Here is a 27,880-nt window from a genome sequence, read left to right on the forward strand (position 1 = left end):
TTCTTTTAGGTTTTATGACCTCAATTACACCCAAAAAACCTGTACTTTGAACATTCAGTGGATTTTCTGTTTTCTTTGGGGTTTTTTGGGCCTTTTGAGCTACAATGAAAACAGGCAACACAGTGAAACAGTGACATCTGCTGGCAAATCCCATTGACATATATGGGATTTGCAGTAAGTGATGTCACTTACTGCCGGCAAATCAGAGCACCTGTTTGAGCCAGAAAACCCCAGATCACAGAAAATCTACTGAATGTTAAAAGTTCATGTTTTTTGGGTGCAATTGAGATTAGAAAACAAAAAAAAACAAGAACAATTCCAAAACCTTTTTTTTAATGTCACAATCCCTTTAATACCTGTATCTCCTGGTTAAACATCAGAAAGTGGGTGGTTACATTACCAACAATTGTGTGACCCTACCTTTCCCTTCACATAGTCCTGCTTTGAGACCTTGAAGGTAAGACTGCAGAAGGACTTTGCCCCTTGGGGATGAAGTAGACGGACCTGAGGGACACTCACATTGGCTCCTTTCACAGACTGCTCCCCCTGAATCACTGAAAAGGTATAGTGTGACATTCACGTGATGTTCAACATACACCTTTTATACCAGTAAGACTCGCTGAGGGAGAGAAGCGACCTCGCCCCTTTAGGTCGCGTTGGAGATAATTCTGGAGATCAACCATTCTGTTGAGCTGGTCAAATCATCATTGTGATGTCAGAACAGGCCCGCTCCATATATGGAGATCTAGGGGTTTGATGAAGTCAGATCGACATATGGAATAAATTCTGTACTGGCCATATATAAACTGCGACCTACGGACACAACTAATGTGATATAACAATCAAAAGCATAAAACAGTATGTCATGCCATGTACTCCACACTACTACATTTCTGGTATACTTTTTTGAGTACCCGTTTCGACTGTTAACAATCGACAAGACTGCAGTGATCACTTCGGATCAGTACGATTGTTTTCGACGAGTATGGGCATGCTCTGCCGATTGATAAAACGAAAACCCGGAAAACGACAGGATTAAGGTTGGCGAACATGCGTTAGTATTGGGACCGCGCTGCGACATGCTTGCGGTTATGTTTAGGTGAGGGTATGAGGAGGCTTGTCATTTTCAGAAAGGCTCCCAGCATGTCCAGTAGACCGATAAGATCGGTTAACGTGTTATCAACGCCAATCGCAGCCAGTAGGCTCCAGACTACATGCAGTAGGTCTAATCGGCTAGATAAGATCGGTGTAATAAGTAACCTACTGGGAATTATCGTTGTTTTTCGGTCGAAACGGCTCTTTTGAGAGGCGCTAGCCCCATCTATATTCAGCTAGTATTGTATATTTCCTAGTATTGTAGATTTCCGTTCCTACACAAACATTAAATTCCCATTGACAATGAATGGAGAATTTTACGTCAGTGTCTGGGCAAATGGGCATAGTGTCTATTTTACACCATAATGATCTACAATGATAAGAGCGCCCCTCACTTCACACGGGTGTGAATGTTTTGTACATATCTCTTATATATCTATGTATCTATGTATTGTTTACGTTTCTCTCTGTTTTGGTAAGGTGCCTTTCCCATCCTGCTGAGGTCTTCGTCTGTTAGTGCTGTACAGCTGCAAGATCTGGCACTGCATCACTCCAAGCTCCTCCTGTATTTTTAAAGTGGTACATTGGAAAACATATTTTCATTTTCTAACACAAAATATAAACACCATAGTGTGTGATTTGTTACTGATAGGTTTTTTGAGCTTGCTAGTATTGTCAAAGTCCTGAACATCAACATCTGAACATTGAACGCACATTTCAACCCATTAAGACCTGAGGCCGATACTAAAAATGTCTGTTTTCTGATCAACCTATGTTATATCAGAGGTTCTCAAAGTTTTTCATGTCAAGGATGCCAAAAATTATATGTATTTGACCGTCGACCCCCATCTCTAAATATTTTGAGATTTTAAAATATACTAGACTGGTGCTTGGCTGTAAAGCACAGAGTCTGTAACGTCCAGAGCCCGGGCAGAGGCCTTTTGTGGCGGTTCTGGACAACTGTGGGTCCGACAGACTCGACACTGGGCACTGCACTCCCTGTGGGGGTGTGGAATACGTGTGGCGAATTTGAAGTCGGTGGGCCGAATGGTTCTCGAGTTACGTGCATTACAGATGTACATACGTACGTACAGACAGACAGACAGACAAACAACCACCATTCTTAATTTGTATATTAAAGGTAATGTGAGCTAAAATAAGTGATTTAGCAAACTGAGTGTCACCTTTAATGATTCCACCAGGGCTTCAAGACGAATGGCTTTCTTCTGACAGCTCCTCCTGTTCTCCTCCAGCTCTTCTCTGAGGAAAGTGTCTCCATGTTGGATTTTACTCAGTTCTAGCAGGGCAGTGGAGAACCCAGCCTTCAGCTCTGATACCATACATTGGAGCTGAGAAGACAGCAGTATTAAAGTATTAGGCTTGTCTGTGATGCTGCGATGTTTGTACAACTAATAATTTGTCTCTGTCGGGTGGAAACCTAATATGTCCAAAACAATTACTTTTCGAAATTCAAAAATAGCAAAATTAGCAGATCTACAAGCTCAAAGCTTCTAGATCTGACTGCTCAGTGCTCAGTAGATGACTGCTCAGTGTGAATGGCCCAGCTATAAACAGCAGGGTCAATAGGTCGTACTCTAGTCTAAACAGACAGACAGACATAAGGACACACAGCAATGTGCACCGCTCAAAAATACAAAAAGTTAGAATATAGCCTAGAGATGAGGTTCCTCATCTGCCCAACAGCAACGAATTACAGTCTTTGTTTCTGTATGTAATATTGACAATCTAGGAATTTAAAGACCACTTCTGTTGCACTCATTTATGGGTGGCTCTGGTCATGAGCTTCAGTTAGACACGTAGAAGAATAAAAGGCCTAATACTACTGGCCTAATTACAATCTGGGTTATCAACATGATCATTAACATGATCTGTTTTTGTGTGCAATTCATGGATACAAAATCTTACTTTTTTAAAGCTATAACTCCATGACTGTAGGCCTAATAAAACAGTAACAAAGTAAAATGTAGCCTACACTTTGTGTATACTGATGTATTTAAAACGACAGGTTAAGGCTTCTCCAATTAAGAATGGTAGACCTATCGTATAATTAGGAAAAACGTGTAGTGAAGACAACCTTAGAGATTTCAGCCACTAGTTGTCCCTCCTGGGGCTTCATGGCCTCTGCATTGACAACACAAACATTTGCAAACATTCAGTGATATGTAGGCCTACATAAAACAGCAAACTGCACAACCTACATGATTTACGTGTTAGTGTCTGTACGCACAGGTCCTTTTCAAGCATAAAACACACTTAGTTAACACTACGCAGAGAAAAGCATGTTCCCATACATGTGTATTCACCAAAATGAGAGCGGATTGTAGGCTATATAGTCAGGGATATAGTCACAAAGGAGAAGTCAACCTCATTTTTCTAGTTTAACCTCTTCCTGGACAAAATGGCAAAATAACAGAATAGCTTGGGACAATGTACTTAGTAATAGTGAAAATAAAGGTCAGGTCATTTTTTTGACAAATTTAACCTAGACTATACTCACAGTACAATTATCAGTGCTAACTGTGTAGAGTAGACTATGGATGTAACAAGTAATAATAGGCCTACTTTTACTAGCAATTTATTTAAACCATTTCTAGTGTTTAAATTGTACCTACTTGGTGACTCCCGTTGCCAGCAACCCTTCTGCTGTGGAAGTGAGCGGCAGCCAAAGAGCTGAACTCTGCAGGGGGAATGACTGGAGCCAAATCCCTTCCTTATAAGTCTAGTGATGTAAGAAGAGAGAGGTCAGCACAAATTAATAGAGAAAAAAGGAAAGGTATCATTATTATATGCCCCATTTTGTATATTAAACAAAATAAGTTACAAATATAATATTATATTATATCTCAGATCAGCCTAGTCCACTTTTGATCTTCTTTTTTTGTGGATATATTTGAAAGTGTTCCAAGAAAGAGATCATCTCAGCCTAAACTGCAAATCGACTGAATATCCTACAAATGAATAATTGTCTGTCCAAAATAGCAGAGCCTGCACAAAGAGTTTGGTCGCCCGTGTCTCTTGAACATAGAATGAAGTGCTGGTGGTAAACGTGAAACAATTTCTACTATAGGTGCTCATCATCATAGGCTCATACTTTCCTCCCTAAAATAGATGACACCATCATCCAAAGAAGACAGAGAACGCTGGTAATTAAAGCATAAAAGAAAGAAGTGACCCCCACTATAAAACAACTCACCTCAGTTAGCTCTTCAGTATTGCAGCTCTCTAATCATTTGAAACAATCCAATAAAGCATATTGTGGTAATCTCGAACGTCCGTAAACGCCTTTAGATTCATTTGCGCTGGCTGGCTGGTAGAAGAGGTAGGTGGCGGCGCGTTTATCTGTGTGCTGCATTGAGAGGACAGGACGCAGCAGAATCGAGCAGATGCCCTCTGTCTCCTGGCAGTGGGCAACTGTGCACGTCGCTGTCTCTGCCTGAGAGAGAGATGTGCTGCTGAGCTGTGTGTAGAATAGACCTCATTCATTCTATTCCATTTGTCGGCATAGATAGTAGGCTATTTTACACTGGCAGGCAATCAAATCACATTATGTTTGCTGAATGTATAGCACAGGCCACAGGCTATATGTTCTTAGCCCAATCTAAATGTTTGGGCTAATATGTTCTGTGTATAGGCTATGTAATTTTAATTTAAAATGTCACACATGTCACCTCAGCACTTTCATATTAAATATTTTGCCAGTTACCACCTTCTAAATTAAAATAACAAATAGTAACTTTCTGAGTAAAAAAAAAGGGATGAGTTTTTGCATGTTCTAAAACTTAAAAAAAATATATATTTACTTGACCGACTTTGCGGAGATAAATAGGCAACTACCGGTACGCCAAAAAACAGTCTTCATCACGTATGCTACGGGGCCGCATCGCAGCCGGGCCATGTAGGACGATACTTCCAGCGCGCTCAATGTTGTTGTTTTGCAAATGGGTGTGGCTATGGGCTATGCTTGACACTGGTTGGCTTGGTAGTTTTGAATCGAAAGAGCAGCAGCAGAACGACTTCTGTATTTCGTAACGAAACAGTGAAGTGGACTGTCACTGAATTCACTGGTAAGACATGTTTCCTGGTAGCTTCGTGCTGAGTAAATGATCGTTTCTTGTTGCCAATGTGGAAAACAGAACTGAAATTATTTTTCATTTATCCATTTTACTGCCAAGCCAAGCCACTAAATCAGAGTCAAAGCTATTTATTAGTAGCCATTAGCCAAGCTAGCGGTAGCCAATCAGTAGCAGGCAGCGTGTGCGAGGATTACATTTGGGAGAAATAACCTTGTTATTAACTTATATACTTGTGCATTGATGTAACAAAAAATATATATACCACTTTTTGCGTTTTACACTTTTATGTCTGATTGTAGATAAGCTATTTTCGGGCGGGGGGGGAAAGAATATCGCATACTGTCCAAAACATGGGGCGCTGCATTGGAAAGTGGTTAAGTGAGATACAGCTGTAAAGTGTAAATCATCCATTTCTTCTCTATCACCCTGCTGTCAGCCTTGGCATCGCACTGCAGCTATGAGGACAAGTGAATTTGACTCATCTGATGAGGAAGATGTTGGAGAGGAGCAGCTCACACCATTCCAGATCTCTTGGTATTGCAAATGTTTTTGGTGTGTTTCTATTTTAAATCCAGAGAATCTTCCACAGATTGTGTTAATGGAGATTTAATTTTGTCTCCAAGGTTATCTTTGTCCATAGTGGAGTGTTCCCAGTTTCTTGGTATCTGTCCCTTACCAGGTGAAGTGAGATTTACTACAGTTGTTCTTAAATCTTGATTCATTCATTCGTTCATTAATTTGTTTGATCTGATTTTAGGATGCAGATTTAAAGATATCAGAAGAAATCTCCAAAGAGACATAGGTAAAAAAATACCAAATAAATTGCTTGTTATCTCTCCTATGGCACAACATCAACACACAGCATGGAATCGTGGACAAAATCTTATCCAACGACAACAAAATATTGCATTTTATATGGGTCTGAAAGGCATAATCTCATCAAATGGTGGTCCGTGACCGTGGCTCAAATGCTGAATAAATAATGGGCCTTGATGTGAAAACCGTTTGAAAACCACTGTTTTAGACCAATCAGATTTTCCCTCAAATTTTACAGTGTAGATGGGCCTCCCAGAAATAGAAAAATTGGGGGATCCTTGGCCTGCCTAATGCATATCAAACTGGGAAACTTTGAAATTAGAAATTTGGAGAACCACACATTGTTGTATACCAGTACATCACTTTTGCCTCACATCTCATCCACAGAGGAGCTTCAGAACCAAGGGGTGCAGGATGTGTTTGTTTTGTGCACCAGAGGGGAGCTTCACAAGTACAGGGTCCCCTCCCTCCTGGAGGCATACCGCCAGCGGGGCTTCAGTGTGCACCACATGCCCTTCCCAGACGGCTGCCCCCCAGAGATGGAGCAGTGCTGGCAGATACTAGAGCAGCTGCAGTTGAACCTGCAGAACAACAGGAAGACTGTGATCCAGTGAGTTTGTTCACACTTGCTCTAAACCAGTGGTTCTCCAAGCTCTTTGATTTGATTTCCAGGACCACCATAACTAGCCTCAGGGACTGCTTATGATGATAAGAGCGTCCCTCACAAATAATGAACAAAATGCTAAATGTCCCACCCTGGCACCAATAACAGTATATTTTATATCATGTCTGTGGACTACTCCCATAGTCCCATTCAACAGCACCAGTTGCAGATAGGAGCACAAACACCTAAGTTATACCTCGTTGCATATAGAGGAAAACAATGTTTTTTGCCCCAATATCGGAGATATCGGCGCCGATAATCGTCGATCCCTACCATTTGGAATCCCCTCAAGGAACCCTGAGGGGGTTAGTATTACTTTTTATGGTATTTATAGTATTTTACTCTCATATTGTACTGTCTGCCTCAAGAATGTATGGCTGTGTGTTTTGTTTTTGTGTTCCATCTTAGTTATACTTATATTATATGATACTATGTTATAGTTGTGAGAGCAGGAGTACACCACCACTATAGGATACCATTGTCCCATAATGAGGGACGGGTATTCCCCCAAGAAACCTCTTTTTTTGAGAATGACACAATGTGACTCCGCTTTACATTTGTACTCAAAAAGGATTTTATACTTCTTCCCTCAGCTGTTACGGAGGCCTGGGACGCTCTGGACTAAGTAAGACTTAATTGCTGTATTCAGTTTAAACATGGTTCAGTCTTGTGAACATTATCCGACAGGGTGTGAAGTTTGACTTGACAGTACAAAATACTGCATTTCCTACTTTTAATGTGTTGTGAATGATAACAGCCCACATCTCCTACATTTAGTTGCTGCGTGTTTGCTGCTGCAGCTGTCTGTTACCATGACGCCAAACAAGGCCATAGAGATCCTCAGGGAGCTCAGAGGAGGTGGAGCGATACAAACAGTCAAGGTGAATGATACTTGATGAACCTTCAGCTAAAATGTTGTTGATGGCATGGTATGTGGGTATCTGTGTACCTGTCTAAATGCTTTAAAATTGAATGTGTAACATTTTGTTGATCATTTCTGAATTTTATTGTCCTACAGCAATATAACTTCCTGCACGAGTTTCGTGAAAAGTACTCCGCCTACCAAGAAAGCAAGGAGGTTCCAACAGACAGATCAGTGTCCCGGTGATCACTGTCCTTCATGGAAGGGAGTGGAAATACCAGATCACTTTCCAGCTTGTGTGAAAGTGTGAAATAACTGTTCATTTACTGTGCACTTTAAAAGAAGTCTTAATATATTATTGTCCACCTCCCCCCCTCAATTAATGTGCATTGCTTTTGATCCCAATAAAATAATTTCATCCTAACTTCCAGTTGTGATCTTATAGTCAAACAGTATAATTGTAACTTCTATCAAAAACAGTAGACATGAAATATTTACATGACACTTTTCCCTCGTACTGTTAATTAGTGTGGTTGCCCGAATGGGCAACCAGACTCTTGTAACTGTGACACTTTATTATTTCACTGGAGTAGTCTTTATTTTGACGCTTTATACCTCCCACACTGTACGCTGTACGCACTTGAGCCATATGTCAAATTGACCGGAAAAATCGGGAATCGTGTGCTTGTATTTTGTTAAGAGAAATGTTGTATAGTTTAATTGATATGAATTTATTAGTGAATTAAATTTCCCCATTGACATGAATGGGAAAAGGCAAAAATTCACATTCAAGTATTTGTTCCTCGGAGACTGTAATCACTATAGTTACAAAACTTTTAGGGATAATTCAACATTATCCCTAAAATTATTTAACCCTAAAATGCGAGAAATGTAACCGTTTGTCGCAAAAACATGAATTTCGGGGGTTAAATCCCCTCCGAATTACTTACGCATGATCTAAGGCGTGACTTGAAATTGTAATTGGCTGGCAATACTAGTGGGAGGGGCATATGTAAGCCACTGCGGCAACCACACTGCAATTTATTTAAATTGCGAATTTTCTAGTTTGTGACGCCTTTGACAGATGTTTGTAGAAGTCGTTCAGTTATTGTTACATCATTTTGTAATTAACCTCTTAAGTCCTACATAATATATACACTTAGTCGCACAACAATGTTCAATTGTAAAAATGGCTGATCTACAATCTCACAACACAGCATTGTGAGGCTGTTTTTGAACATTTGTAATTTCACATGTTTCAAGTGATGTGAATCACCACCAGCCCAGGTGAAATGTATGCATAGTTCTTGTGAGGCTGGAATCTATTTTACAGTATGGCTCTAGATGCGGAACATAGAAATGTTATGTCAGATTTTCACATTCAGAACCGTGTTAATCAGACCAGTGTGTGTCCATGTGGAAACCTCGTATGAATCTGATCTCAGGTCAGAATGGGTTAATCAGACCAGTGTGTGTCCATGTGGAAACCTCGTATGAATCTGATCTCAGGTCAGAATGGGTTAAATACTACTGAAGTTTCACTTGTAAGTTTGGGTAAGAAACTTTTTTTTTTTTTTTTTTTTTATCAGCTTGCAGAGACTTTTTGTCTAATCACGTGGTCTGGTTCTTTATTTTCTTTACTTTATACGATAAAGCGTCCAGTACAGGAGTTATGTACAATTTGTCAATTTGCAGGTATTTAGAACAAAATTATACTCAAAATCTATGCTGCAAGTGCTCCGTCTTCCAATAAATAAGGTTTATCAAGTAGAAATACATGTTTGGTTATGGTGACATACATTTTGTGCGTTGTACATTTACATGACATTGGCAGTTATAAATAAAATTGATATCAATTAACATGTTTTGAGTAGGCTACTGAGTTATTTCACCGAGCTGGTTCAGTTCAGGTGAAGAAGTTTAAATGGTTTAATGTTTGAAATTATGTTAATTAATTTATTATTAGCCAAATTTGTTTGATACATATCAAGTAGTGTCTAATGGGGGTCTAATGGGGGCTCAACAAATGTGGATTTGGGAACAACTGCAGACTGCAGTACAGTATTAAGTTATTAACAGATCCCTGATTGATCTAAAAACGAATCCACAAATCACCAACAACACAGCAATAAGGCATTAAAACGTTTCCTTTGGAAAGTCAGAAAGTGACGTGCAAAATAAAAAATAAAATCTGCCAATTTATACACACTATGTTACACTTATACCGACGGTAGGATACCGTGTCTTTTAGGGGCGTTTCTGTGGTCAAGATATAGACCGATTCACAGAGGGGTGCCATGGGCGCGGCCATTACTGAGGTGTAATCCATGGAGTTTTTTGATTGATTGAAATATTTATTAACAGTTTGTAGAATTTACAGTACATTTTAAGCACAAACTCAATACAAAGACTGTCAACTGTGAGTGGACGACCCAATTAAGCATTACACTTGTTTACAACAGGGTCCACATTGTTCAATTCATCAAAACATTTAAAGACATACAAACATTTAGAGACATACAAATAGACATTTCTATGTAGCTAAATTCATCATATGGGAAGCAAAAAAGGGAAAAGATACAATATACAGTGAGGGAAAGTGGGGTGGGGGGGGATTCAGATTTTACAGAGGCCAGTTTCGAATTGCAGCCATCCGTAGGTGCCCTTTGAGAGCGGTTTTGAAGGAGTCAAGGGATTCACATGTCTTAATGACTGTTGGTAGGGCGTTCCACATTTTGGTGGCATAGGAGCGAAAAGAATTTAGTCCCTTGTTTGTGCCGAATCTGGGTTGTACATGGTTTGTTGCACTCCCTCTGGTGTTGTGGGTGTGGACTTCGTTTACATTAAGGAAGTATTTAGACAGGTACATGGGTATCTTGGTGGTGTATCGAATCTTGTGGACCAGACCCATTGCAAGATGCTGTACTCTGTCGACGACCCTAAGCCATCCCAGCCTGTCAAAGTGGGCAGGGGTGAGGTGGGTTCGGGGGGTGAGGCCAAGTAGGAGCCTGACCAGTTTGTTTTGGGAGGTCTGGAGCCTTGTTTTAAGGGCCTTTGAGGTGCTGTGGTACCAAGAGGTGGATGCATAGTCAAAGAAACCTTGTACGAGGGCTCCTGTTAAGGTCTTCAAGGTGTTTTTGCTGACCAGTGAGGAGATCCTGTAAAGGAATCTTGTTCTTTGATTGACTTTTTTGATTACGTTGGTGGCCATCTTATCACCGGAAAGATTGGCCTCCAGGATGGAACCTAGGTAGGTAATTTGATCTTTTCGTGTGATAATATTGTCACCCACTCTAACCAAGAAGCCATCTGCCTTGCTGAGATTACTATTTGATCCGAAGAGGATGGATTCAGTTTTTCCCAGGTGTAAGGATAGTTTGTTATCAGCGAGCCAGGTGCAGATTCTACCGCAGGTGCACCGTAGGCCAGGTGTAGCTAATCAGTGCTGTTTCGCTTAATGGTACACCTCAGTAATGGCCGCACCCAGGAAACCCTCTGTGAATCGGTCTATAGGGCTTTTTTTTTGTACTGTAGCCTACCTGTGAGTTCTGCTGCTGGAGTCGGGTCTTCATGTAGGCTATAGCCTATGTGGTCTTCAATGTAGGCCTATAGCCTATGTGGCGTGAACACTAAATCCAGGCTAAAATCGCGAGATAGTCAGCAAGTCATTAATTACAGAAGTATTTCACACACCTTTGATTCGCTGTAATAAAGGAACTAAAAGGTGATCATGAAGCAGAGGGAAACACAAAAGTCAGTTGGCAGCGCCACAGCCCAGCGACACCCACGTTGTGGCCAGAAATGTCACTCCGTTTGTGAGCTAAAGGATCCCACATAATGTAGGTTTGTAATAATGTTGTTTTTTGATGAATTGAACAATGTGGACTTTTGATGAATTGAACAATGTGGACCCTCTTAAACAAGTGTAATGCTTAATTGGGTCGTCCACTCACAGTCAACAGTCTTTGTATTGAGTTTGTGCTTGAAATGTACTGTAATTCTACAAACTATTAATAAAATATTTAAATCAATCAATCAAACCAGAGCTAGACTACACCATGATATATTATTAGGAGTACAATAACTTGGCATTGTGAATAAAAAGGTATTAGCCACAGTGGTGTTGCAGTGTAATGTAATGCTGAAGGTTTAATCACAGGGCTGTCTGCTTTATGTATTATGATTAAACGTGCATTCTGGTATATTGTGAATCAATGATTGAGAAAAAGGGGTTTGAACCCGTGAAGTTCTATAAAGTTGTATTAAGAAGTCGGGCGTCTAGACCGCTAGACCACTGAGGACGCTGCCAGGAAAGGGACTCATGTCTGTATTGACTATTTAAGCCGTGACGTAACCCGCTTCCGGGTCTTACTCAAGAAAGCTCCACGTCATACATTTTCTTTGTCGTGGACACTTTACAGTTACATTAATAATAATTATACTCGAGTTGGAAGCATTAAGACCCATTTTAACCCTCAATGGCTTCCTTTCTGAAAAATAACGTTATTGTAAAAAAAAAAAAAAAAGATTCACGCGTTCAGAATCATAATATGTAGCTATAGAAGCGGACGGGACCAAGGACTGTCTAAAGAGGACAAGAAGCGAAGACCGTACGGGCGACGCCATGTTGCTCACATGGTGCACCATGGAAGGAAAGAAACATGCGCAGTTGCAGACCAAGGAAGCTGAAGGAGGAAGTGTTGGCTGCATAAAGCCCACTGAGCATGTTTCTTTCCTTCCATGGAGCACCATGGCGGCGCCCGTACGGTCTTCGCTTCCCGTCCTCTTTAGACAGTCCTTGGACGGGACCCGGATGTAACGTAGGAGGACTACAATAAATTCGCGGCAAAAGACTCGCGGGCGTGGCCTCACGTCACACCCGGAAGGAAGTGACGGCCCCCTCAAATACGGAAGAGACGCGTGGAGGGGGTTTTGCACTTTTGCTCAGTGTTGGTTTGATTCTGCCACGTCACCATGTCGGTCGTCCTCGTGTCCGCAGCAAGCAGGTACGTTAAATGTTATTTAATACTTAACGTTGTTGTTGTTCAAACATCTGTGATCACTTTATGTTAACTTGTTGTGATGTTTATATATTATGTTCGTGCCACTGAGTAAAACCGTGTTCCAGTAGCCCAATGGTTACCCTCGGCGCTTAGTAGACAACAGGGCCCGGGTTCGAATCCCCATCGAGGACTGAGAGTTAGCTTCATTCTTACCAAACTAGCACAATTGTTTTAGCTTTTCTCGTCGAGGTCCATTATTCATTCAGTATTTGAGGCAAAAAATGGTGGTCCCGTGGCTCAGATACTGAATGAATAAAGGACCTCTTCTTGATGCAAACAAACAGTGTTGTGTTTGTTAAGAAGAAAAGAAACTCGGTCATCGACTGGGAAGTGAACCCGGGCCCGGATGTTCTAACCATTCGGCTACTGGATCATGGTTTTATAAAGTAGTAGTAACATATATGAACACAACACAGTAGGAACAGAGCATTCTGGGATGCACGCTAGTTCGTTAGCTAGCTAGCGTGCTGCCGTCGTGAACGTGCACAATGATAGTCAACGGACCAGCGCGTTCATGTGTTTGGGGCCAGGCTGCAATACCTTCATTCGGCCACTATGTCCATTTCGCCTCAGGGTTTCCTCTGGGTGCCTTCTCTATTCATAATATACTCTATGCTCACAATGGTGGTCAGTGGCTCAAATGGGTCTGAGAGGCTAAATGGCCTCAAATGGTGGTCCGTGGCTGAATAAATAATCGACTAGAGGTGAACAGAGTAGTGTTTAGATGGTTCTGTTATGACTGCATGCTGTAGTGTTTAGATGGTTCTGTTATGACTGAATGTTGTAGTATTTAGATGGTTCTGTTATGACTTCCCCTCTGCATGTTGTAGTGTTTAGATGGTTCTGTTATGACTTCTCCTCTGCATGCTGTAGTGTTTAGATGGTTCTGTTATGACTGCATGTCGTAGTATTTAGATGGTTCTGTTATGACTTCCCCTCTGCATGTTGTAGTGTTTAGATGGTTCTGTTATGACTTCTCCTCTGCATGCTGTAGTATTTAGATGGTTCTGTTATGACTTCTCCTCTGCATGCTGTAGTATTTAGATGGTTCTGTTATGACTTCCCCTCTGCATGCTGTAGTGTTTAGATGGTTCTGTTATGACTTCTCCTCTGCATGCTGTAGTATTTAGATGGTTCTGTTATGACTTCTCTGCATGTTGTAGTATTTAGATGGTTCTGTTATGACTTCTCCTCTGCTAGCCCTCCAAGCAGAACCCAAATGCTACTGAAGTTTCTGACATTTTGTTGACACAGATAGCATTGGGTCCTGTAGCACTACTACCATGCCACCTGGGACGCACCCATTTTAAAACATAAACAACATGTTTAGCGGCTCCCCGCGCTCTTTGGCGATATTTTTCAGTGTGAGGCTTTCTGAATATGTAAAGTATAAGTACCCATACATGCCGCTGCGAATATCTCCTGTGGCGCGGAAGCCGTTAAGTATTTTTAATATATGTTTGCCCGATTTGGAAGCTTGGATTCTTCTCTTCCTTCCTTGTTTATTGACACCTCATTGTACCGCCTATCTGGCTAGCTAGTGGCGCTATAGCTATGACACAGCAGATCAGAGGCAGGGACGTAGCCTCACAAGCCAACCGCACACCGGGAGGCGGTACAATAAACGGTAAACAAACAAGAAGAAATAAAGGTCAAACAAAGATTAAAAATACTTAACGGCTTCCGCGCCACAGGAGATATTCGCAGCGGGATGTATAGCTACTTAAAGTTACCGAATTCAGAATAACTCAAGGAAAATAATGCCGTCACTTGGCGCAGATCCTATTTTAGAGATCATTTCTACTTCCGTGTACTGGAATTTCCATACGAAAATATAGGTCTGACCAGGGACCCAACATAAAACTCATAAAAATTTCAGAAAAGCTTTATGTAGGGTCCCGAGAGGGGCTACTCCTCTGCATGCTGTAGTGTTTAGATGGTTCTGTTATGACTTCTCCTCTGCATGCTGTAGTGTTTAGATGGTTCTGCTATGACTTCTCCTCTGCATGTTGTAGTGTTTAGATGGTTCTGTTATGACTTCTCCTCTGCATGCTGTAGTGTTTAGATGGTTCTGTTATGACTTCTCCTCTGCATGCTGTAGTGTTTAGATGGTTCTGTTATGACTTCTCCTCTGCATGTTGTAGTGTTTAGATGGTTCTGTTATGACTTCTCCTCTGCATGTTGTAGTGTTTAGATGGTTCTGTTATGACTTCTCCTCTGCATGCTGTAGTGTTTAGATGGTTCTGTTATGACTTCTCCTCTGCATGTTGTAGTGTTTAGATGGTTCTGTTATGACTTCTCCTCTGCATGTTGTAGTGTTTAGATGGTTCTGTTATGACTTCTCCTCTGCATGTTGTAGTGTTTAGATGGTTCTGTTATGACTTCTCCTCTGCATGCTGTAGTATTTAGATGGTTCTGTTATGACTTCTCTGCATGTTGTAGTATTTAGATGGTTCTGTTATGACTTCTCCTCTGCATGTTGTAGTGTTTAGATGGTTCTGTTATGACTTCTCCTCTGCATGCTGTAGTGTTTAGATGGTTCTGTTATGACTTCTCCTCTGCATGTTGTAGTGTTTAGATGGTTCTGTTATGACTTCTCCTCTGCATGTTGTAGTGTTTAGATGGTTCTGTTATGACTTCTCCTCTGCATGTTGTAGTGTTTAGAATGGGGGTGGGCAACTTTGACGATAGAGACTATATTTCCACTATATTTCCACTCTCACTCCAGAGGGCCACGTTGCATATTACTGTTGTAGCAAAAATAGCCGATGTACAAGCTCAAAACGCGTCGCAGTGCAACGCGTTTGGGGCTTATTGATCAGCTATTTTTTCCCCCCAAGACGGTGGATTGTGGCCCATGCCTTCCTGCTGTTATTTGTCATGTTGGTGTTCTCTATATCTTTTCGTCCTGGGCATGACGTTAAACTGTTCCGTTCGAGAGGACCGGCGACCCTCGAATGTAAACAGCCACGAAAGGAAACTATGTGTGTGTGAGGTGTTCTCTATCATTTCATTCCAGTACTACTACTTTGGGTAGTGGCTGGACGTTTGTGTAGATATTGAAAAGGAGGGGGCGAGCAGGCTACCTTGTGGTAGGCCGTTCTTTTGGGCTTTCCATTTACTCCTCTGGTCATTTAACTGGACATAGAAGCGCCTGTTGTTGAGGAGGCTTTTCCTGACCATTGTGCGGTGTTGGACAGTGTCGTAGGCAGCAGAGAGATCTCTGAATGCTGCTCCAGTTATTTGTTTTCCCTCAAACCCATCCTCAATGTGTTGGGTGAGGTTGAGCTCTGTCCAGCACAGGAGCGGCCAGGACGGAAACCAGCTTGGTCTTTAGTCAGCTTGGTGTCTATGAGTGGCAACGAGGCGTTGGAGTAGCAGCTTCTCATATAGCCTTGTAGGTGATGCAGAGGGAAATGGGTCGGTAGCTCTTTGTGGATAATGGGTCTTTGCCAGGTTTAAGGATTGCAACCACTTTGGCCTTTTCCCAGACAGAAGAGATGGTTTTCTGTGCTATGCATGTGTTCAGCATCCCCACAAGCCAGGTCTTTGCGTTGGGTCCCAGGTGCTGTAACATTTCTGCCAGTAGGTCATCAATCCCTGCTGCTTTTCCGGGTTTCAACTTTCCCATTGCAGTTTCAAGTTCTTCTAGGTCGAAGGGTTTGGTTTGAGGGCTGGCTGATTGTGGTTGGTCTGATACCACTGTGCGATGGTATTCTCCTGTGGGTCGGTGGCGGTCTTGGTCACAACTGGTGGCCAACAGTTGTAACCAACACCGCCACCGACTCACATAGAATACCATCGCACAGTGGTATCAGACCAACCACAATCAGCCAGCCCTCAAACCAAACCCTTCGACTTAGAAGAACGTGAAACTGCAATGGGAAAGTTGAAACCCGGAAAAGCAGCAGGGATTGATGGCATACTGGCAGAAATGATACAGCACCTGAGACCTAACGCAAGGACCTGGCTTGTGGGGATGCTGAACACATGCATAGCACAGAAAACCATCCCTTCTGTTTGGAAAAAGGCCGAAGTGGTTGCAATCCCTAAACCTGGCAAAGACCCATTATCCCCGAAGAGCTACTGACCCATTTCCCTCCTGCATCACCTACAAGCTCTATGAGAGGCACTAACATTTCTGAACAGACTATATTTACATCAATATGTCTGGGTCCCCACCTACTCACTCAGGGTTGACGTGTCACACCTGCAGTGATGGGAGGGGCACCAAAATGTGGTGTTTTGATTGGTTGATGGGGGCACTCCCTTAGTATAAAAGTGTATGTTTTGTGTACACATGACCTGATGAAGATCAAATAGATCGAAACGTTGTCAGTATTTCAATATAGAATGTTTTTTTTATACCTGTGATGTGCGGGCTCCATCCAATACCTACACCAGTTGTGATGCAACAGAGTTTGCTGTGACTGTTGTGAATTATGGGTGGTGTGGTCTTTGCCAAGACGGTGGATTGTGGCTCATGCCTTCCTGCTGTTATTTGTCATGTTGGTGTTCTCTATATCTTTTCGTCCTGGGCATGACGTTAAACTGTTCCGTTCGAGAGTACCAGCGACCCTCGAATGTAAACAGCCACGAAAGGAAATTATGTGTGTGTGAGGTGTTCTCTATGGGTTGGGTTTCAGGTGGTTGTATTGTAGTAGCTTGACATTTCTTGGAGGGCACTTTCAAGGACAGACTCAATCTTCTGGAAGTCTGCTTGTTGGGTCGTAATGCAGAGGTTGTCGGCGTAGATGAAATGCTGGCATTAGGCATTGGGTAGTGGCTGGTCGTTTGTGTAGATATTGAAAAGGAGGGGGCGAGCACGCTACCTTGTGGGAGGCCGTTCTTTTGGGCTTCCCATTTACTCCTCTGGTCATTTAACTGGACATAGAAGCGCCTGTTGTTGAGGAGGCTTTTCCTGACCATTGTGCGGTGTTGGACAGTGTCGTAGGCAGCAGAGAGATCTCTGAATGCTGCTCCAGTTATTTGTTTCCCCTCAAACCCATCCTCAATGTGTTGGGTGAGGTTGAGCTCTGTCCAGCACAGGAGCGGCTGGGACGGAAACCAGCTTGGTCTTTAGTCAGCTTGGTATCTATGAGTGGCAACGAGGCGTTGGAGTAGCAGCTTCTCATATAGCCTTGTAGGTGATGCAGAGGGAAATGGGTCGGTAGCTCTTTGTGGATAATGGGTCTTTGCCAGTTTTAAGGATTGCAACCACTTTGGCCTTTTCCCAGACAGAAGGGATGGTTTTCTGTGCTATGCATGTGTTCAGCATCCCCACAAGCCAGGTCTTTGCGTTGGGTCCCAGGTGCTGTAACATTTCTGCCAGTAGGTCATCAATCCCTGCTGCTTTTCCGGGTTTCAACTTTCCCATTGCAGTTTCAAGTTCTTCTAGGTCGAAGGGTTTGGTTTGAGGGCTGGCTGATTGTGGTTGGTCTGATACCACTGTGCGATGGTATTCTCCTGTGGGTCGGTGGCGGTCTTGGTCACAACTGGTGGCCAACAGTTGTAACCAACACCGCCACCGACTCACATAGAATACCATCGCACAGTGGTATCAGACCAACCACAATCAGCCAGCCCTCAAACCAAACCCTTCGACTTAGAAGAACGTGAAACTGCAATGGGAAAGTTGAAACCCGGAAAAGCAGCAGGGATTGATGGCATACTGGCAGAAATGATACAGCACCTGGGACCTAACGCAAGGACCTGGCTTGTGGGGATGCTGAACACATGCATAGCACAGAAAACCATCCCTTCTGTTTGGAAAAAGGCCGAAGTGGTTGCAATCCCTAAACCTGGCAAAGACCCATTATCCCCGAAGAGCTACCGACCCATTTCCCTCCTGCATCACCTACAAGCTCTATGAGAGGCACTAACATTTCTGAACAGACTATATTTACATCAATATGTCTGGGTCCCCACCTACTCACTCAGGGTTGACGTGTCACACCTGCAGTGATGGGAGGGGCACCAAAATGTGGTGTTTTGATTGGTTGATGGGGCACTCCCTTAGTATAAAAGTGTATGTTTTGTGTACACATGACCTGATGAAGATCAAATAGATCGAAACGTTGTCAGTATTTCAATATAGAATGTTTTTTTTATACCTGTGATGTGCGGGCTCCATCCAATACCTACACCAGTTGTGATGCAACAGAGTTTGCTGTGACTGTTGTGAATTATGGGTGGTGTGGTCTTTGCCAAGACGGTGGATTGTGGCTCATGCCTTCCTGCTGTTATTTGTCATGTTGGTGTTCTCTATATCTTTTCGTCCTGGGCATGACGTTAAACTGTTCCGTTCGAGAGGACCGGCGACCCTCGAATGTAAACAGGAGTAGCGCAGCCTCTCTTGTAGGTGATGCAGAGGAGGGAAATGGGTCGGTAGCTCTTTGAGGATGATGGGTCTTTGCCAGGTTTGGGGATTGCAACCACTTTGGCCTTTCTCCAGACAGAAGGGATGGTTTTCTGTGCCATGCATGTATTCAGCATCCCCACGAGCCAGGTCTTTGCGTTAGGTTCCAGGTGCTGTATAATTTCTGCCAGTATGTCATCAATCCCTGCTGCTTTTCCGGGTTTCAACTTTCCCATTGCAGTTTCGAGTTCTTCTAGGTCGAAGGGTTTGGTTTGAGGGCTGGCTGATTGTGGTTGGTCTGATACCACTGTGCGATGGTATTCTCCTGTGGGTCGGCGGCGGTGTTGGTTACGACTGTTGGCCACCAGTTGTGATGCAACAGAGTTCGCTGTGACCGTTGTGAATTATGGGTGGCTCCCTGAGGTCCTTGATCGCCATTGGGTCCAACAGTGGTCATTGAAGCGTGCGCACACATGCACCTACACACGCACAGGCGCACATGCGTATGCACACCTGGACCTTTAAATGAACAACAACACAAAAACTAAGGCACTGGTGTTGGACTTCTGGTTTACCGGAACGGGGTTCAACTCCCTGCAGTGCCCTGCTCAATGTGTTGTATTTCATTCATTGGTCCATGGTCTCAGAGGTCATTGAGCGGCGCGCTATAGTGCGCGATTCTTCATCATTGTTGAGGATTTAAAAAAAAAGTGAAAATCAAGGAAAAGCAAAAGGCTATAGTCCATGGTCACGGACCGCATACTGGTCAAGGTCATTTATACTGGTGAAGATCATTTACTAGTCTTATGAAGGTCATTTATACTGGTCAAGGTCATTTACTAGTCTCATGAAGGTAATTTATAATGCCTTCCTGCTGTTATTTGTCATGTTGGTGTTCTCTATATCTTTTCGTCCTGGGCATGACGTTAAACTGTTCCGTTCGAGAGGACCGGCGACCCTCGAATGTAAACAGCCACGAAAGGAAACTGTGTGTGTGAGGTGTTCTCTATCATTTCATTCCAGTACTACTACTTTGGGTAGTGGCTGGACGTTTGTGTAGATATTGAAAAGGAGGGGGCGAGCAGGCTACCTTGTGGTAGGCCGTTCTTTTGGGCTTTCCATTTACTCCTCTGGTCATTTAACTGGACATAGAAGCGCCTGTTGTTGAGGAGGCTTTTCCTGACCATTGTGCGGTGTTGGACAGTGTTGTAGGCAGCAGAGAGATCTCTGAATGCTGCTCCAGTTATTTGTTTTCCCTCAAACCCATCCTCAATGTGTTGGGTGAGGTTGAGCTCTGTCCAGCACAGGACGGGACGGAAACCAGCTTGGTCTTTAGTCAGCTTGGTGTCTATGAGTGGTATGAGGCGTTGGAGTAGCAGCCTCTCTTGTAGGTGATGCAGAGGAGGGAAATGGGTCGGTAGCTCTTTGGGGGTGATGGGTCTTTGCCAGGTTTGGGGATTGCAACCACTTTGGCCTTTCTCCAGACAGAAGGGATGGTTTTCTGTGCCATGCATTTATTCAGTATCCCCACGAGCCAGGTCTTTGCGTTAGGTCCCAGGTGCTGTATCATTTCTGCCAGTATGTCATCAATCCCTGCTGCTTTTCCGGGTTTCAACTTTCCCATTGCAGTTTCGAGTTCTTCTAGGTCGAAGGGTTTGGTTTGAGGGCTGGCTGATTGAGGTTGGTCTGATACCACTGTGTGATGGTATTCTCCTGTGGGTCGGTGGCGGTGTTGGTCACAACTGGTGGCCAACAGTCGTAACCAACACCGCCACCGACCCACATAGAATACCATCGCATAGTGGTATCAGACCAACCACAATCAGCCAGTCCTCAAACCAAACCCTTCGATCTAGAAGAACTTGAAACTGCAATGGGAAAGTTGAAACCCGGAAAAGCAGCAGGGATTGATGACATGCTGGAAGAAATGATACAGCACCTGGGACCTAGCGCAAAGACCTGGCTTGTGGGGATGCTGAACACGTGCATGGCACAGAAAACCATCCCTTCTGTCTGGAGAAAGGCCAAAGTGGTTGCAATCCCTAAACCTGGCAAAGACCCATTATCCCCGAAGAGCTACCGACCCATTTCCTTCCTCTGCATCACCTACAAGCTCTATGAGAGGCACTAACATTTCTGAACAGACTATATTTACATCAATATGTCTGGGTCCCCACATACTCACTCAGGGTTGACATGTCACACCAGCAGTGATGGGAGGGGCACCAAAATGTGGTGTTTTGATTGGTTGATGGGGGCACTCCCTTAGTATAAAAGTGTATGTTTTGTGTACACATGACCTGATGAAGATCAAATAGATCGAAACGTTGTCAGTATTTCAATAAAGAACGTTTTTTTTACACCTGTGATGTGCAGGCTCCATCCAATACCTACACCAGTTGTGATGCAACAGAGTTTGCTGTGACCGTTGTGAATTATGGGTGGTGTGGTCTTTGCCAAGACGGTGGATTGTGGCTCATGCCTTCCTGCTGTTATTTGTCATGTTGGTGTTCTCTATATCTTTTCGTCCTGGGCATGACGTTAAACTGTTCCGTTCGAGAGGACCGGCAACCCTCGAATGTAAACAGGAGTAGCAGCCTCTCTTGTAGGTGATGCAGAGGAGGGAAATGGGTCGGTAGCTCTTTGGGGATGATGGGTCTTTGCCAGGTTTGGGGATTGCAACCACTTTGGCCTTTCTCCAGACAGAAGGGATGGTTTTCTGTGCCATGCATGTATTCAGTATCCCCACGAGCCAGGTCTTTGCGTTAGGTCCCAGGTGCTGTATCATTTCTGCCAGTATGTCATCAATCCCTGCTGCTTTTCCGGGTTTCAACTTTCCCATTGCAGTTTCGAGTTCTTCTAGGTCGAAGGGTTTGGTTTGAGGGCTGGCTGATTGAGGTTGGTCTGATACCACTGTGCGATGGTATTCTCCTGTGGGTCGGTGGCGGTTTTTCGCGTCTCGGTTCCTCAGGTGCAAGCTGCATAGTTGGGTTTGTGTGTGTCTTTCTTTTTCTGTCTTTCTTTCTTAGGACGGAGATCAAGGTAGACGCCGTTGGAAGGCTCAACACAAGCCGATGCCCCTAGAGATACATCCCAAAGCTTCCCTCAGGGAGTTCAGCAAGCCAGCTAGCCAGCAAGCCTGCCCAGTCAGCGAACGCAGCCAGTCAGCTCCGCCAGTCAGCCAGTGTAGAAAGTCAGGCTGCCAAGCCAGAGCATATCAGCCCTTGCAGTCAGCCACTGCAGCCATACCAGCCTTGCTCAGTCAGCTCAGCCAGGCCTCTCTCGAGGCCTGGCTCTCTGTCTGCCTGGCCCGGTCTGCCCTGCCCTGCCTTGCAGCAACAGAACCAGCCTTTCTGGCAAGCCAGCCAGCTCAGAATGCGAGCTGAGCAAGCCAGTGCAGCAGCAAGCCCAGACTAGGTTACCGCAGCCTTACTGTGCAGCCACAGCCACTCAGCCAAGACCAGCAGGAGCTGGCCAGGCTCCAACCCTTGCAGCGCAGCCTTAGGCCGGATAGTCCCCCTGCCTGCACTTTGTTGCCTTTCCTGGCCTGTCTGCCTGCCTAGGCGCCTCGGTCTTCCTGTCTGTCTGCCTTGGCCTGCCTGTCTGAAACTGGTTTAGACTAACTGCGTGCTTGCCAGCTGCGTTGGCTTGCTGAGCTCGTATTCTGAGCTGGCTGGCTTGCTAGCAAGGCTGGTTCTGTTGCTGCAAGGCAGGGCAGGGCAGACCGGGCCAGGCAGACAGAGAGCCAGGTCTCGAGAGAGGCCTGGCTGAGCTGACTGAGCAAGGCTGGTATGGCTGCAATGGCGGACTGCAAGGGCTGATATGCTCTGGCTTGTCAGCCTGACTTTCTACACTGGCTGACTGGCAGAGCTTGCTGGCTGCGTTGGCTGACTGGGCGGGCTTGCTGGCTAGCTGGCTTGCTGGACTCCCTGAGGGAAGCTTTGGGATGGATCTCTAGGGGCATCGGCTTGTGTTGAACCTTCCAACGGCGTCTACCTTGATCTTCATCCTAAGAAAGACAGACAGAAAAAGAAAGACACACACAAAGTCAACTATGCAGCTTCCACATGAGGAAGGCAGGCAGGAAGGCACGCAGGCAGGCACAAGCTGCCTGCGTGCTTGCTTCGCCCTCCAGTTGCTGCTCCAGTTATTTGTTTTCCCTCAAACCCATCCTCAATGTGTTGGGTGAGGTTGAGCTCTGTCCAGCACAGGACGGGACGGAAACCAGCTTGGTCTTTAGTCAGCTTGGTGTCTATGAGTGGTATGAGGCGTTGGAGTAGCAGCCTCTCTTGTAGGTGATGTAGAGGAGGGAAATGGGTCGGTAGCTCTTTGAGGATGATGGGTCTTTGCCAGGTTTGGGGATTGCAACCACTTTGGCCTTTCTCCAGACAGAAGGGATGGTTTTCTGTGCCATGCATGTGTTCAGCATCCCCACGAGCCAGGTCTTTGCGTTAGGTTCCAGGTGCTGTATAATTTCTGCCAGTATGTCATCAATCCCTGCTGCTTTTCCGGGTTTCAACTTTCCCATTGCAGTTTCGAGTTCTTCTAGGTCGAAGGGTTTGGTTTGAGGGCTGGCTGATTGTGGTTGGTCTGATACCACTGTGCGATGGTATTCTCCTGTGGGTCGGCGGCGGTGTTGGTTACGACTGTTGGCCACCAGTTGTGATGCAACAGAGTTCGCTGTGACCGTTGTGAATTATGGGTGGCTCCCTGAGGTCCTTGATCCCCATGGGGTCCAACAGTGGTCATTGAAGCGTGCACACACACATGCACACATGCACCTACACACGCACAGGCGCACATGCGTATGCACACCTGGACCTTTAAATGAACAACAACACAAAAACTAAGGCACTGGTGTCGGACTTCTGGTTTACCGGAACGGGGTTCAACTCCCTGCAGTGCCCTGCTCAATGTGTTGCATTTCATTCATTGGTCCATGGTCTCAGGTCATTGAGCGGCGCGCTATAGTGCGCGATTCTTCATCATTGTTGAGGATTTTTTAAAGGTGAAAATCAAGGAAAAGCAAAAGGCTATAGTCCATGGTCACGGACCGCATACTGGTCAAGGTCATTTATACTGGTGAAGATCATTTACTAGTCTTATAAAGGTCATTTATACTGGTCACGGTCATTTACTAGTCTCATGAAGGTCATGTATACTGGTCACAGTCATATACTGGTCACGGTCATTTCTACTGGTGAAGGTCATTTATACTGGTCAAGGTCATTTGTACTTGTCAAGGTCATTTATACTGGTCAAGGTAATTTACTAGTCTTATTGAAGGTAATTTATACTGCTCAAGGTCATTGATATTGGTCAAGGTCATTAAGTGGCACGCTATAGTGCACGATTCTTCATCATTGTTGAGGATTTGAAAAAAGGTTAAATCGCAGAAAAGCGAAAGGCTAAAGTCCATGGTCACGGAGGGCATACTATAGTATGTTGTTTTTCTTTTTTTGGTGGTGTGCGGGCTCCATCCAATAACTACACCAGTTGTGATGCAATAGAGTTTGCTGTGACCGTTGTGAATTATGGGTGGTGTGGTCTTTGCCAAGACGGTGGATTGTGGCCCATGCCTTCCTGCTGTTATTTGTCATGTTGGTGTTCTCTATATCTTTTCGTCCTGGGCATGACGTTAAACTGTTCCGTTCGAGAGGACCGGCGACCCTCGAATGTAAACAGCCACGAAAGGAAACTATGTGTGTGTGAGGTGTTCTATCATTTCATTCCAGTACTACTACTTTGGGTAGTGGCTGGACGTTTGTGTAGATATTGAAAAGGAGGGGGCGAGCAGGCTACCTTGTGGTAGGCCGTTCTTTTGGGCTTTCCATTTACTCCTCTGGTCATTTAACTGGACATAGAAGCGCCTGTTGTTGAGGAGGCTTTTCCTGACCATTGTGCGGTGTTGGACAGTGTCGTAGGCAGCAGAGAGATCTCTGAATGCTGCTCCAGTTATTTGTTTTCCCTCAAACCCATCCTCAATGTGTTGGGTGAGGTTGAGCTCTGTCCAGCACAGGACGGGACGGAAACCAGCTTGGTCTTTAGTCAGCTTGGTGTCTATGAGTGGTATGAGGCGTTGGAGTAGCAGCCTCTCTTGTAGGTGATGCAGAGGAGGGAAATGGGTCGGTAGCTCTTTGGGGGTGATGGGTCTTTGCCAGGTTTGGGGATTGCAACCACTTTGGCCTTTCTCCAGACAGAAGGGATGGTTTTCTGTGCCATGCATTTATTCAGTATCCCCACGAGCCAGGTCTTTGCGTTAGGTCCCAGGTGCTGTATCATTTCTGCCAGTATGTCATCAATCCCTGCTGCTTTTCCGGGTTTCAACTTTCCCATTGCAGTTTCGAGTTCTTCTAGGTCGAAGGGTTTGGTTTGAGGGCTGGCTGATTGAGGTTGGTCTGATACCACTGTGTGATGGTATTCTCCTGTGGGTCGGTGGCGGTGTTGGTCACAACTGGTGGCCAACAGTCGTAACCAACACCGCCACCGACCCACATAGAATACCATCGCACAGTGGTATCAGACCAACCACAATCAGCCAGTCCTCAAACCAAACCCTTCGACCTAGAAGAACTTGAAACTGCAATGGGAAAGTTGAAACCCGGAAAAGCAGCAGGGATTGATGACATGCTGGAAGAAATGATACAGCACCTGGGACCTAGCGCAAAGACCTGGCTTGTGGGGATGCTGAACACGTGCATGGCACAGAAAACCATCCCTTCTGTCTGGAGAAAGGCCAAAGTGGTTGCAATCCCTAAACCTGGCAAAGACCCATTATCCCCGAAGAGCTACCGACCCATTTCCTTCCTCTGCATCACCTACAAGCTCTATGAGAGGCACTAACATTTCTGAACAGACTATATTTACATCAATATGTCTGGGTCCCCACATACTCACTCAGGGTTGACGTGTCACACCTGCAGTGATGGGAGGGGCACCAAAATGTGGTGTTTTGATTGGTTGATGGGGGCACTCCCTTAGTATAAAAGTGTATGTTTTGTGTACACATGACCTGATGAAGATCAAATAGATCGAAACGTTGTCAGTATTTCAATACAGAACGTTTTTTTTACACCTGTGATGTGCGGGCTCCATCCAATACCTACACCAGTTGTGATGCAACAGAGTTTGCTGTGACCGTTGTGAATTATGGGTGGTGTGGTCTTTGCCAAGACGGTGGATTGTGGCTCATGCCTTCCTGCTGTTATTTGTCATGTTGGTGTTCTCTATATCTTTTCGTCCTGGGCATGACGTTAAACTGTTCCGTTCGAGAGGACCGGCAACCCTCGAATGTAAACAGGAGTAGCAGCCTCTCTTGTAGGTGATGCAGAGGAGGGAAATGGGTCGGTAGCTCTTTGGGGATGATGGGTCTTTGCCAGGTTTGGGGATTGCAACCACTTTGGCCTTTCTCCAGACAGAAGGGATGGTTTTTTGTGCCATGCATGTATTCAGTATCCCCACGAGCCAGGTCTTTGCGTTAGGTCCCAGGTGCTGTATCATTTCTGCCAGTATGTCATCAATCCCTGCTGCTTTTCCGGGTTTCAACTTTCCCATTGCAGTTTCGAGTTCTTCTAGGTCGAAGGGTTTGGTTTGAGGGCTGGCTGATTGAGGTTGGTCTGATACCACTGTGCGATGGTATTCTCCTGTGGGTCGGTGGCGGTTTTTCGCGTCTCGGTTCCTCAGGTGCAAGCTGCATAGTTGGGTTTGTGTGTGTCTTTCTTTTTCTGTCTTTCTTTCTTAGGACGGAGATCAAGGTAGACGCCGTTGGAAGGCTCAACACAAGCCGATGCCCCTAGAGATCCATCCCAAAGCTTCCCTCAGGGAGTTCAGCAAGCCAGCTAGCCAGCAAGCCTGCCCAGTCAGCGAACGCAGCCAGTCGGCTCCGCCAGTCAGCCAGTGTAGAAAGTCAGGCTGCCAAGCCAGAGCATATCAGCCGTTGCAGTCAGCCACTGCAGCCATACCAGCCTTGCTCAGTCAGCTCAGCCAGGCCTCTCTCGAGGCCTGGCTCTCTGACTGCCTGGCCCGGTCTGCCCTGCCCTGCCTTGCAGCAACAGAACCAGCCTTTCTGGCAAGCCAGCCAGCTCAGAATGCGAGCTGAGCAAGCCAGTGCAGCAGCAAGCCCAGACTAGGTTACCGCAGCCTTACTGTGCAGCCACAGCCACTCAGCCAAGACCAGCAGGAGCTGGCCAGGCTCCAACCCTTGCAGCGCAGCCTTAGGCCGGATAGTCCCCCTGCCTGCACTTTGTTGCCTTCCTGGCCTGTCTGCCTGCCTAGGCGCCTCGGTCTTCCTGTCTGTCTGCCTTGGCCTGCCTGTCTGAAACTGGTTTAGACTAACTGCGTGCTTGCCAGCTGCGTTGGCTTGCTGAGCTCGTATTCTGAGCTGGCTGGCTTGCTAGCAAGGCTGGTTCTGTTGCTGCAAGGCAGGGCAGGGCAGACCGGGCCAGGCAGACAGAGAGCCAGGCCTCGAGAGAGGCCTGGCTGAGCTGACTGAGCAAGGCTGGTATGGCTGCAATGGCGGACTGCAAGGGCTGATATGCTCTGGCTTGTCAGCCTGACTTTCTACACTGGCTGACTGGCGGAGCTGGCTGGCTGCGTTGGCTGACTGGGCGGGCTTGCTGGCTAGCTGGCTTGCTGGGCTCCCTGAGGGAAGCTTTGGGATGGATCTCTAGGGGCATCGGCTTGTGTTGAGCCTTCCAACGGCGTCTACCTTGATCTTCATCCTAAGAAAGACAGACAGAAAAAGAAAGACACACACAAAGTCAACTATGCAGTTTCCACACGAGGAAGGCAGGCAGGAAGGCAGGCACGCAGGCAGGCACAAGCTGCCTGCGTGCTTGCTTCGCCCTCCAGTTGCTGCTCCAGTTATTTGTTTTCCCTCAAACCCATCCTCAATGTGTTGGGTGAGGTTGAGCTCTGTCCAGCACAGGA

At 45.2% G+C, this 27,880-nt stretch overlaps 1 protein-coding gene across 1 annotated transcript; it reads left to right on the forward strand.

Annotated features, from left to right (window-relative positions):
* The first annotated feature begins 5,133 nt into the window (after nt 1–5,133).
* cdkn3 (cyclin dependent kinase inhibitor 3) lies at nt 5,134–7,925 on the forward strand. The gene is made up of 8 exons (XM_083791379.1): nt 5,134–5,180; nt 5,626–5,723; nt 5,813–5,868; nt 5,947–5,991; nt 6,393–6,615; nt 7,263–7,294; nt 7,447–7,550; nt 7,688–7,925. Exons 2-8 carry the CDS (start codon nt 5,647–5,649, stop codon nt 7,775–7,777), a joined length of 627 nt encoding a protein of 208 aa, XP_083647505.1. The 5' UTR covers nt 5,134–5,180; nt 5,626–5,646; the 3' UTR covers nt 7,778–7,925.
* The last annotated feature ends 19,955 nt before the right edge of the window (nt 7,926–27,880 follow it).

This window comes from Protomyctophum parallelum, assembly GCF_964188405.1.
Source record: "Protomyctophum parallelum genome assembly, chromosome: 20".
Lineage (NCBI taxonomy): Eukaryota > Metazoa > Chordata > Actinopteri > Myctophiformes > Myctophidae > Protomyctophum > Protomyctophum parallelum.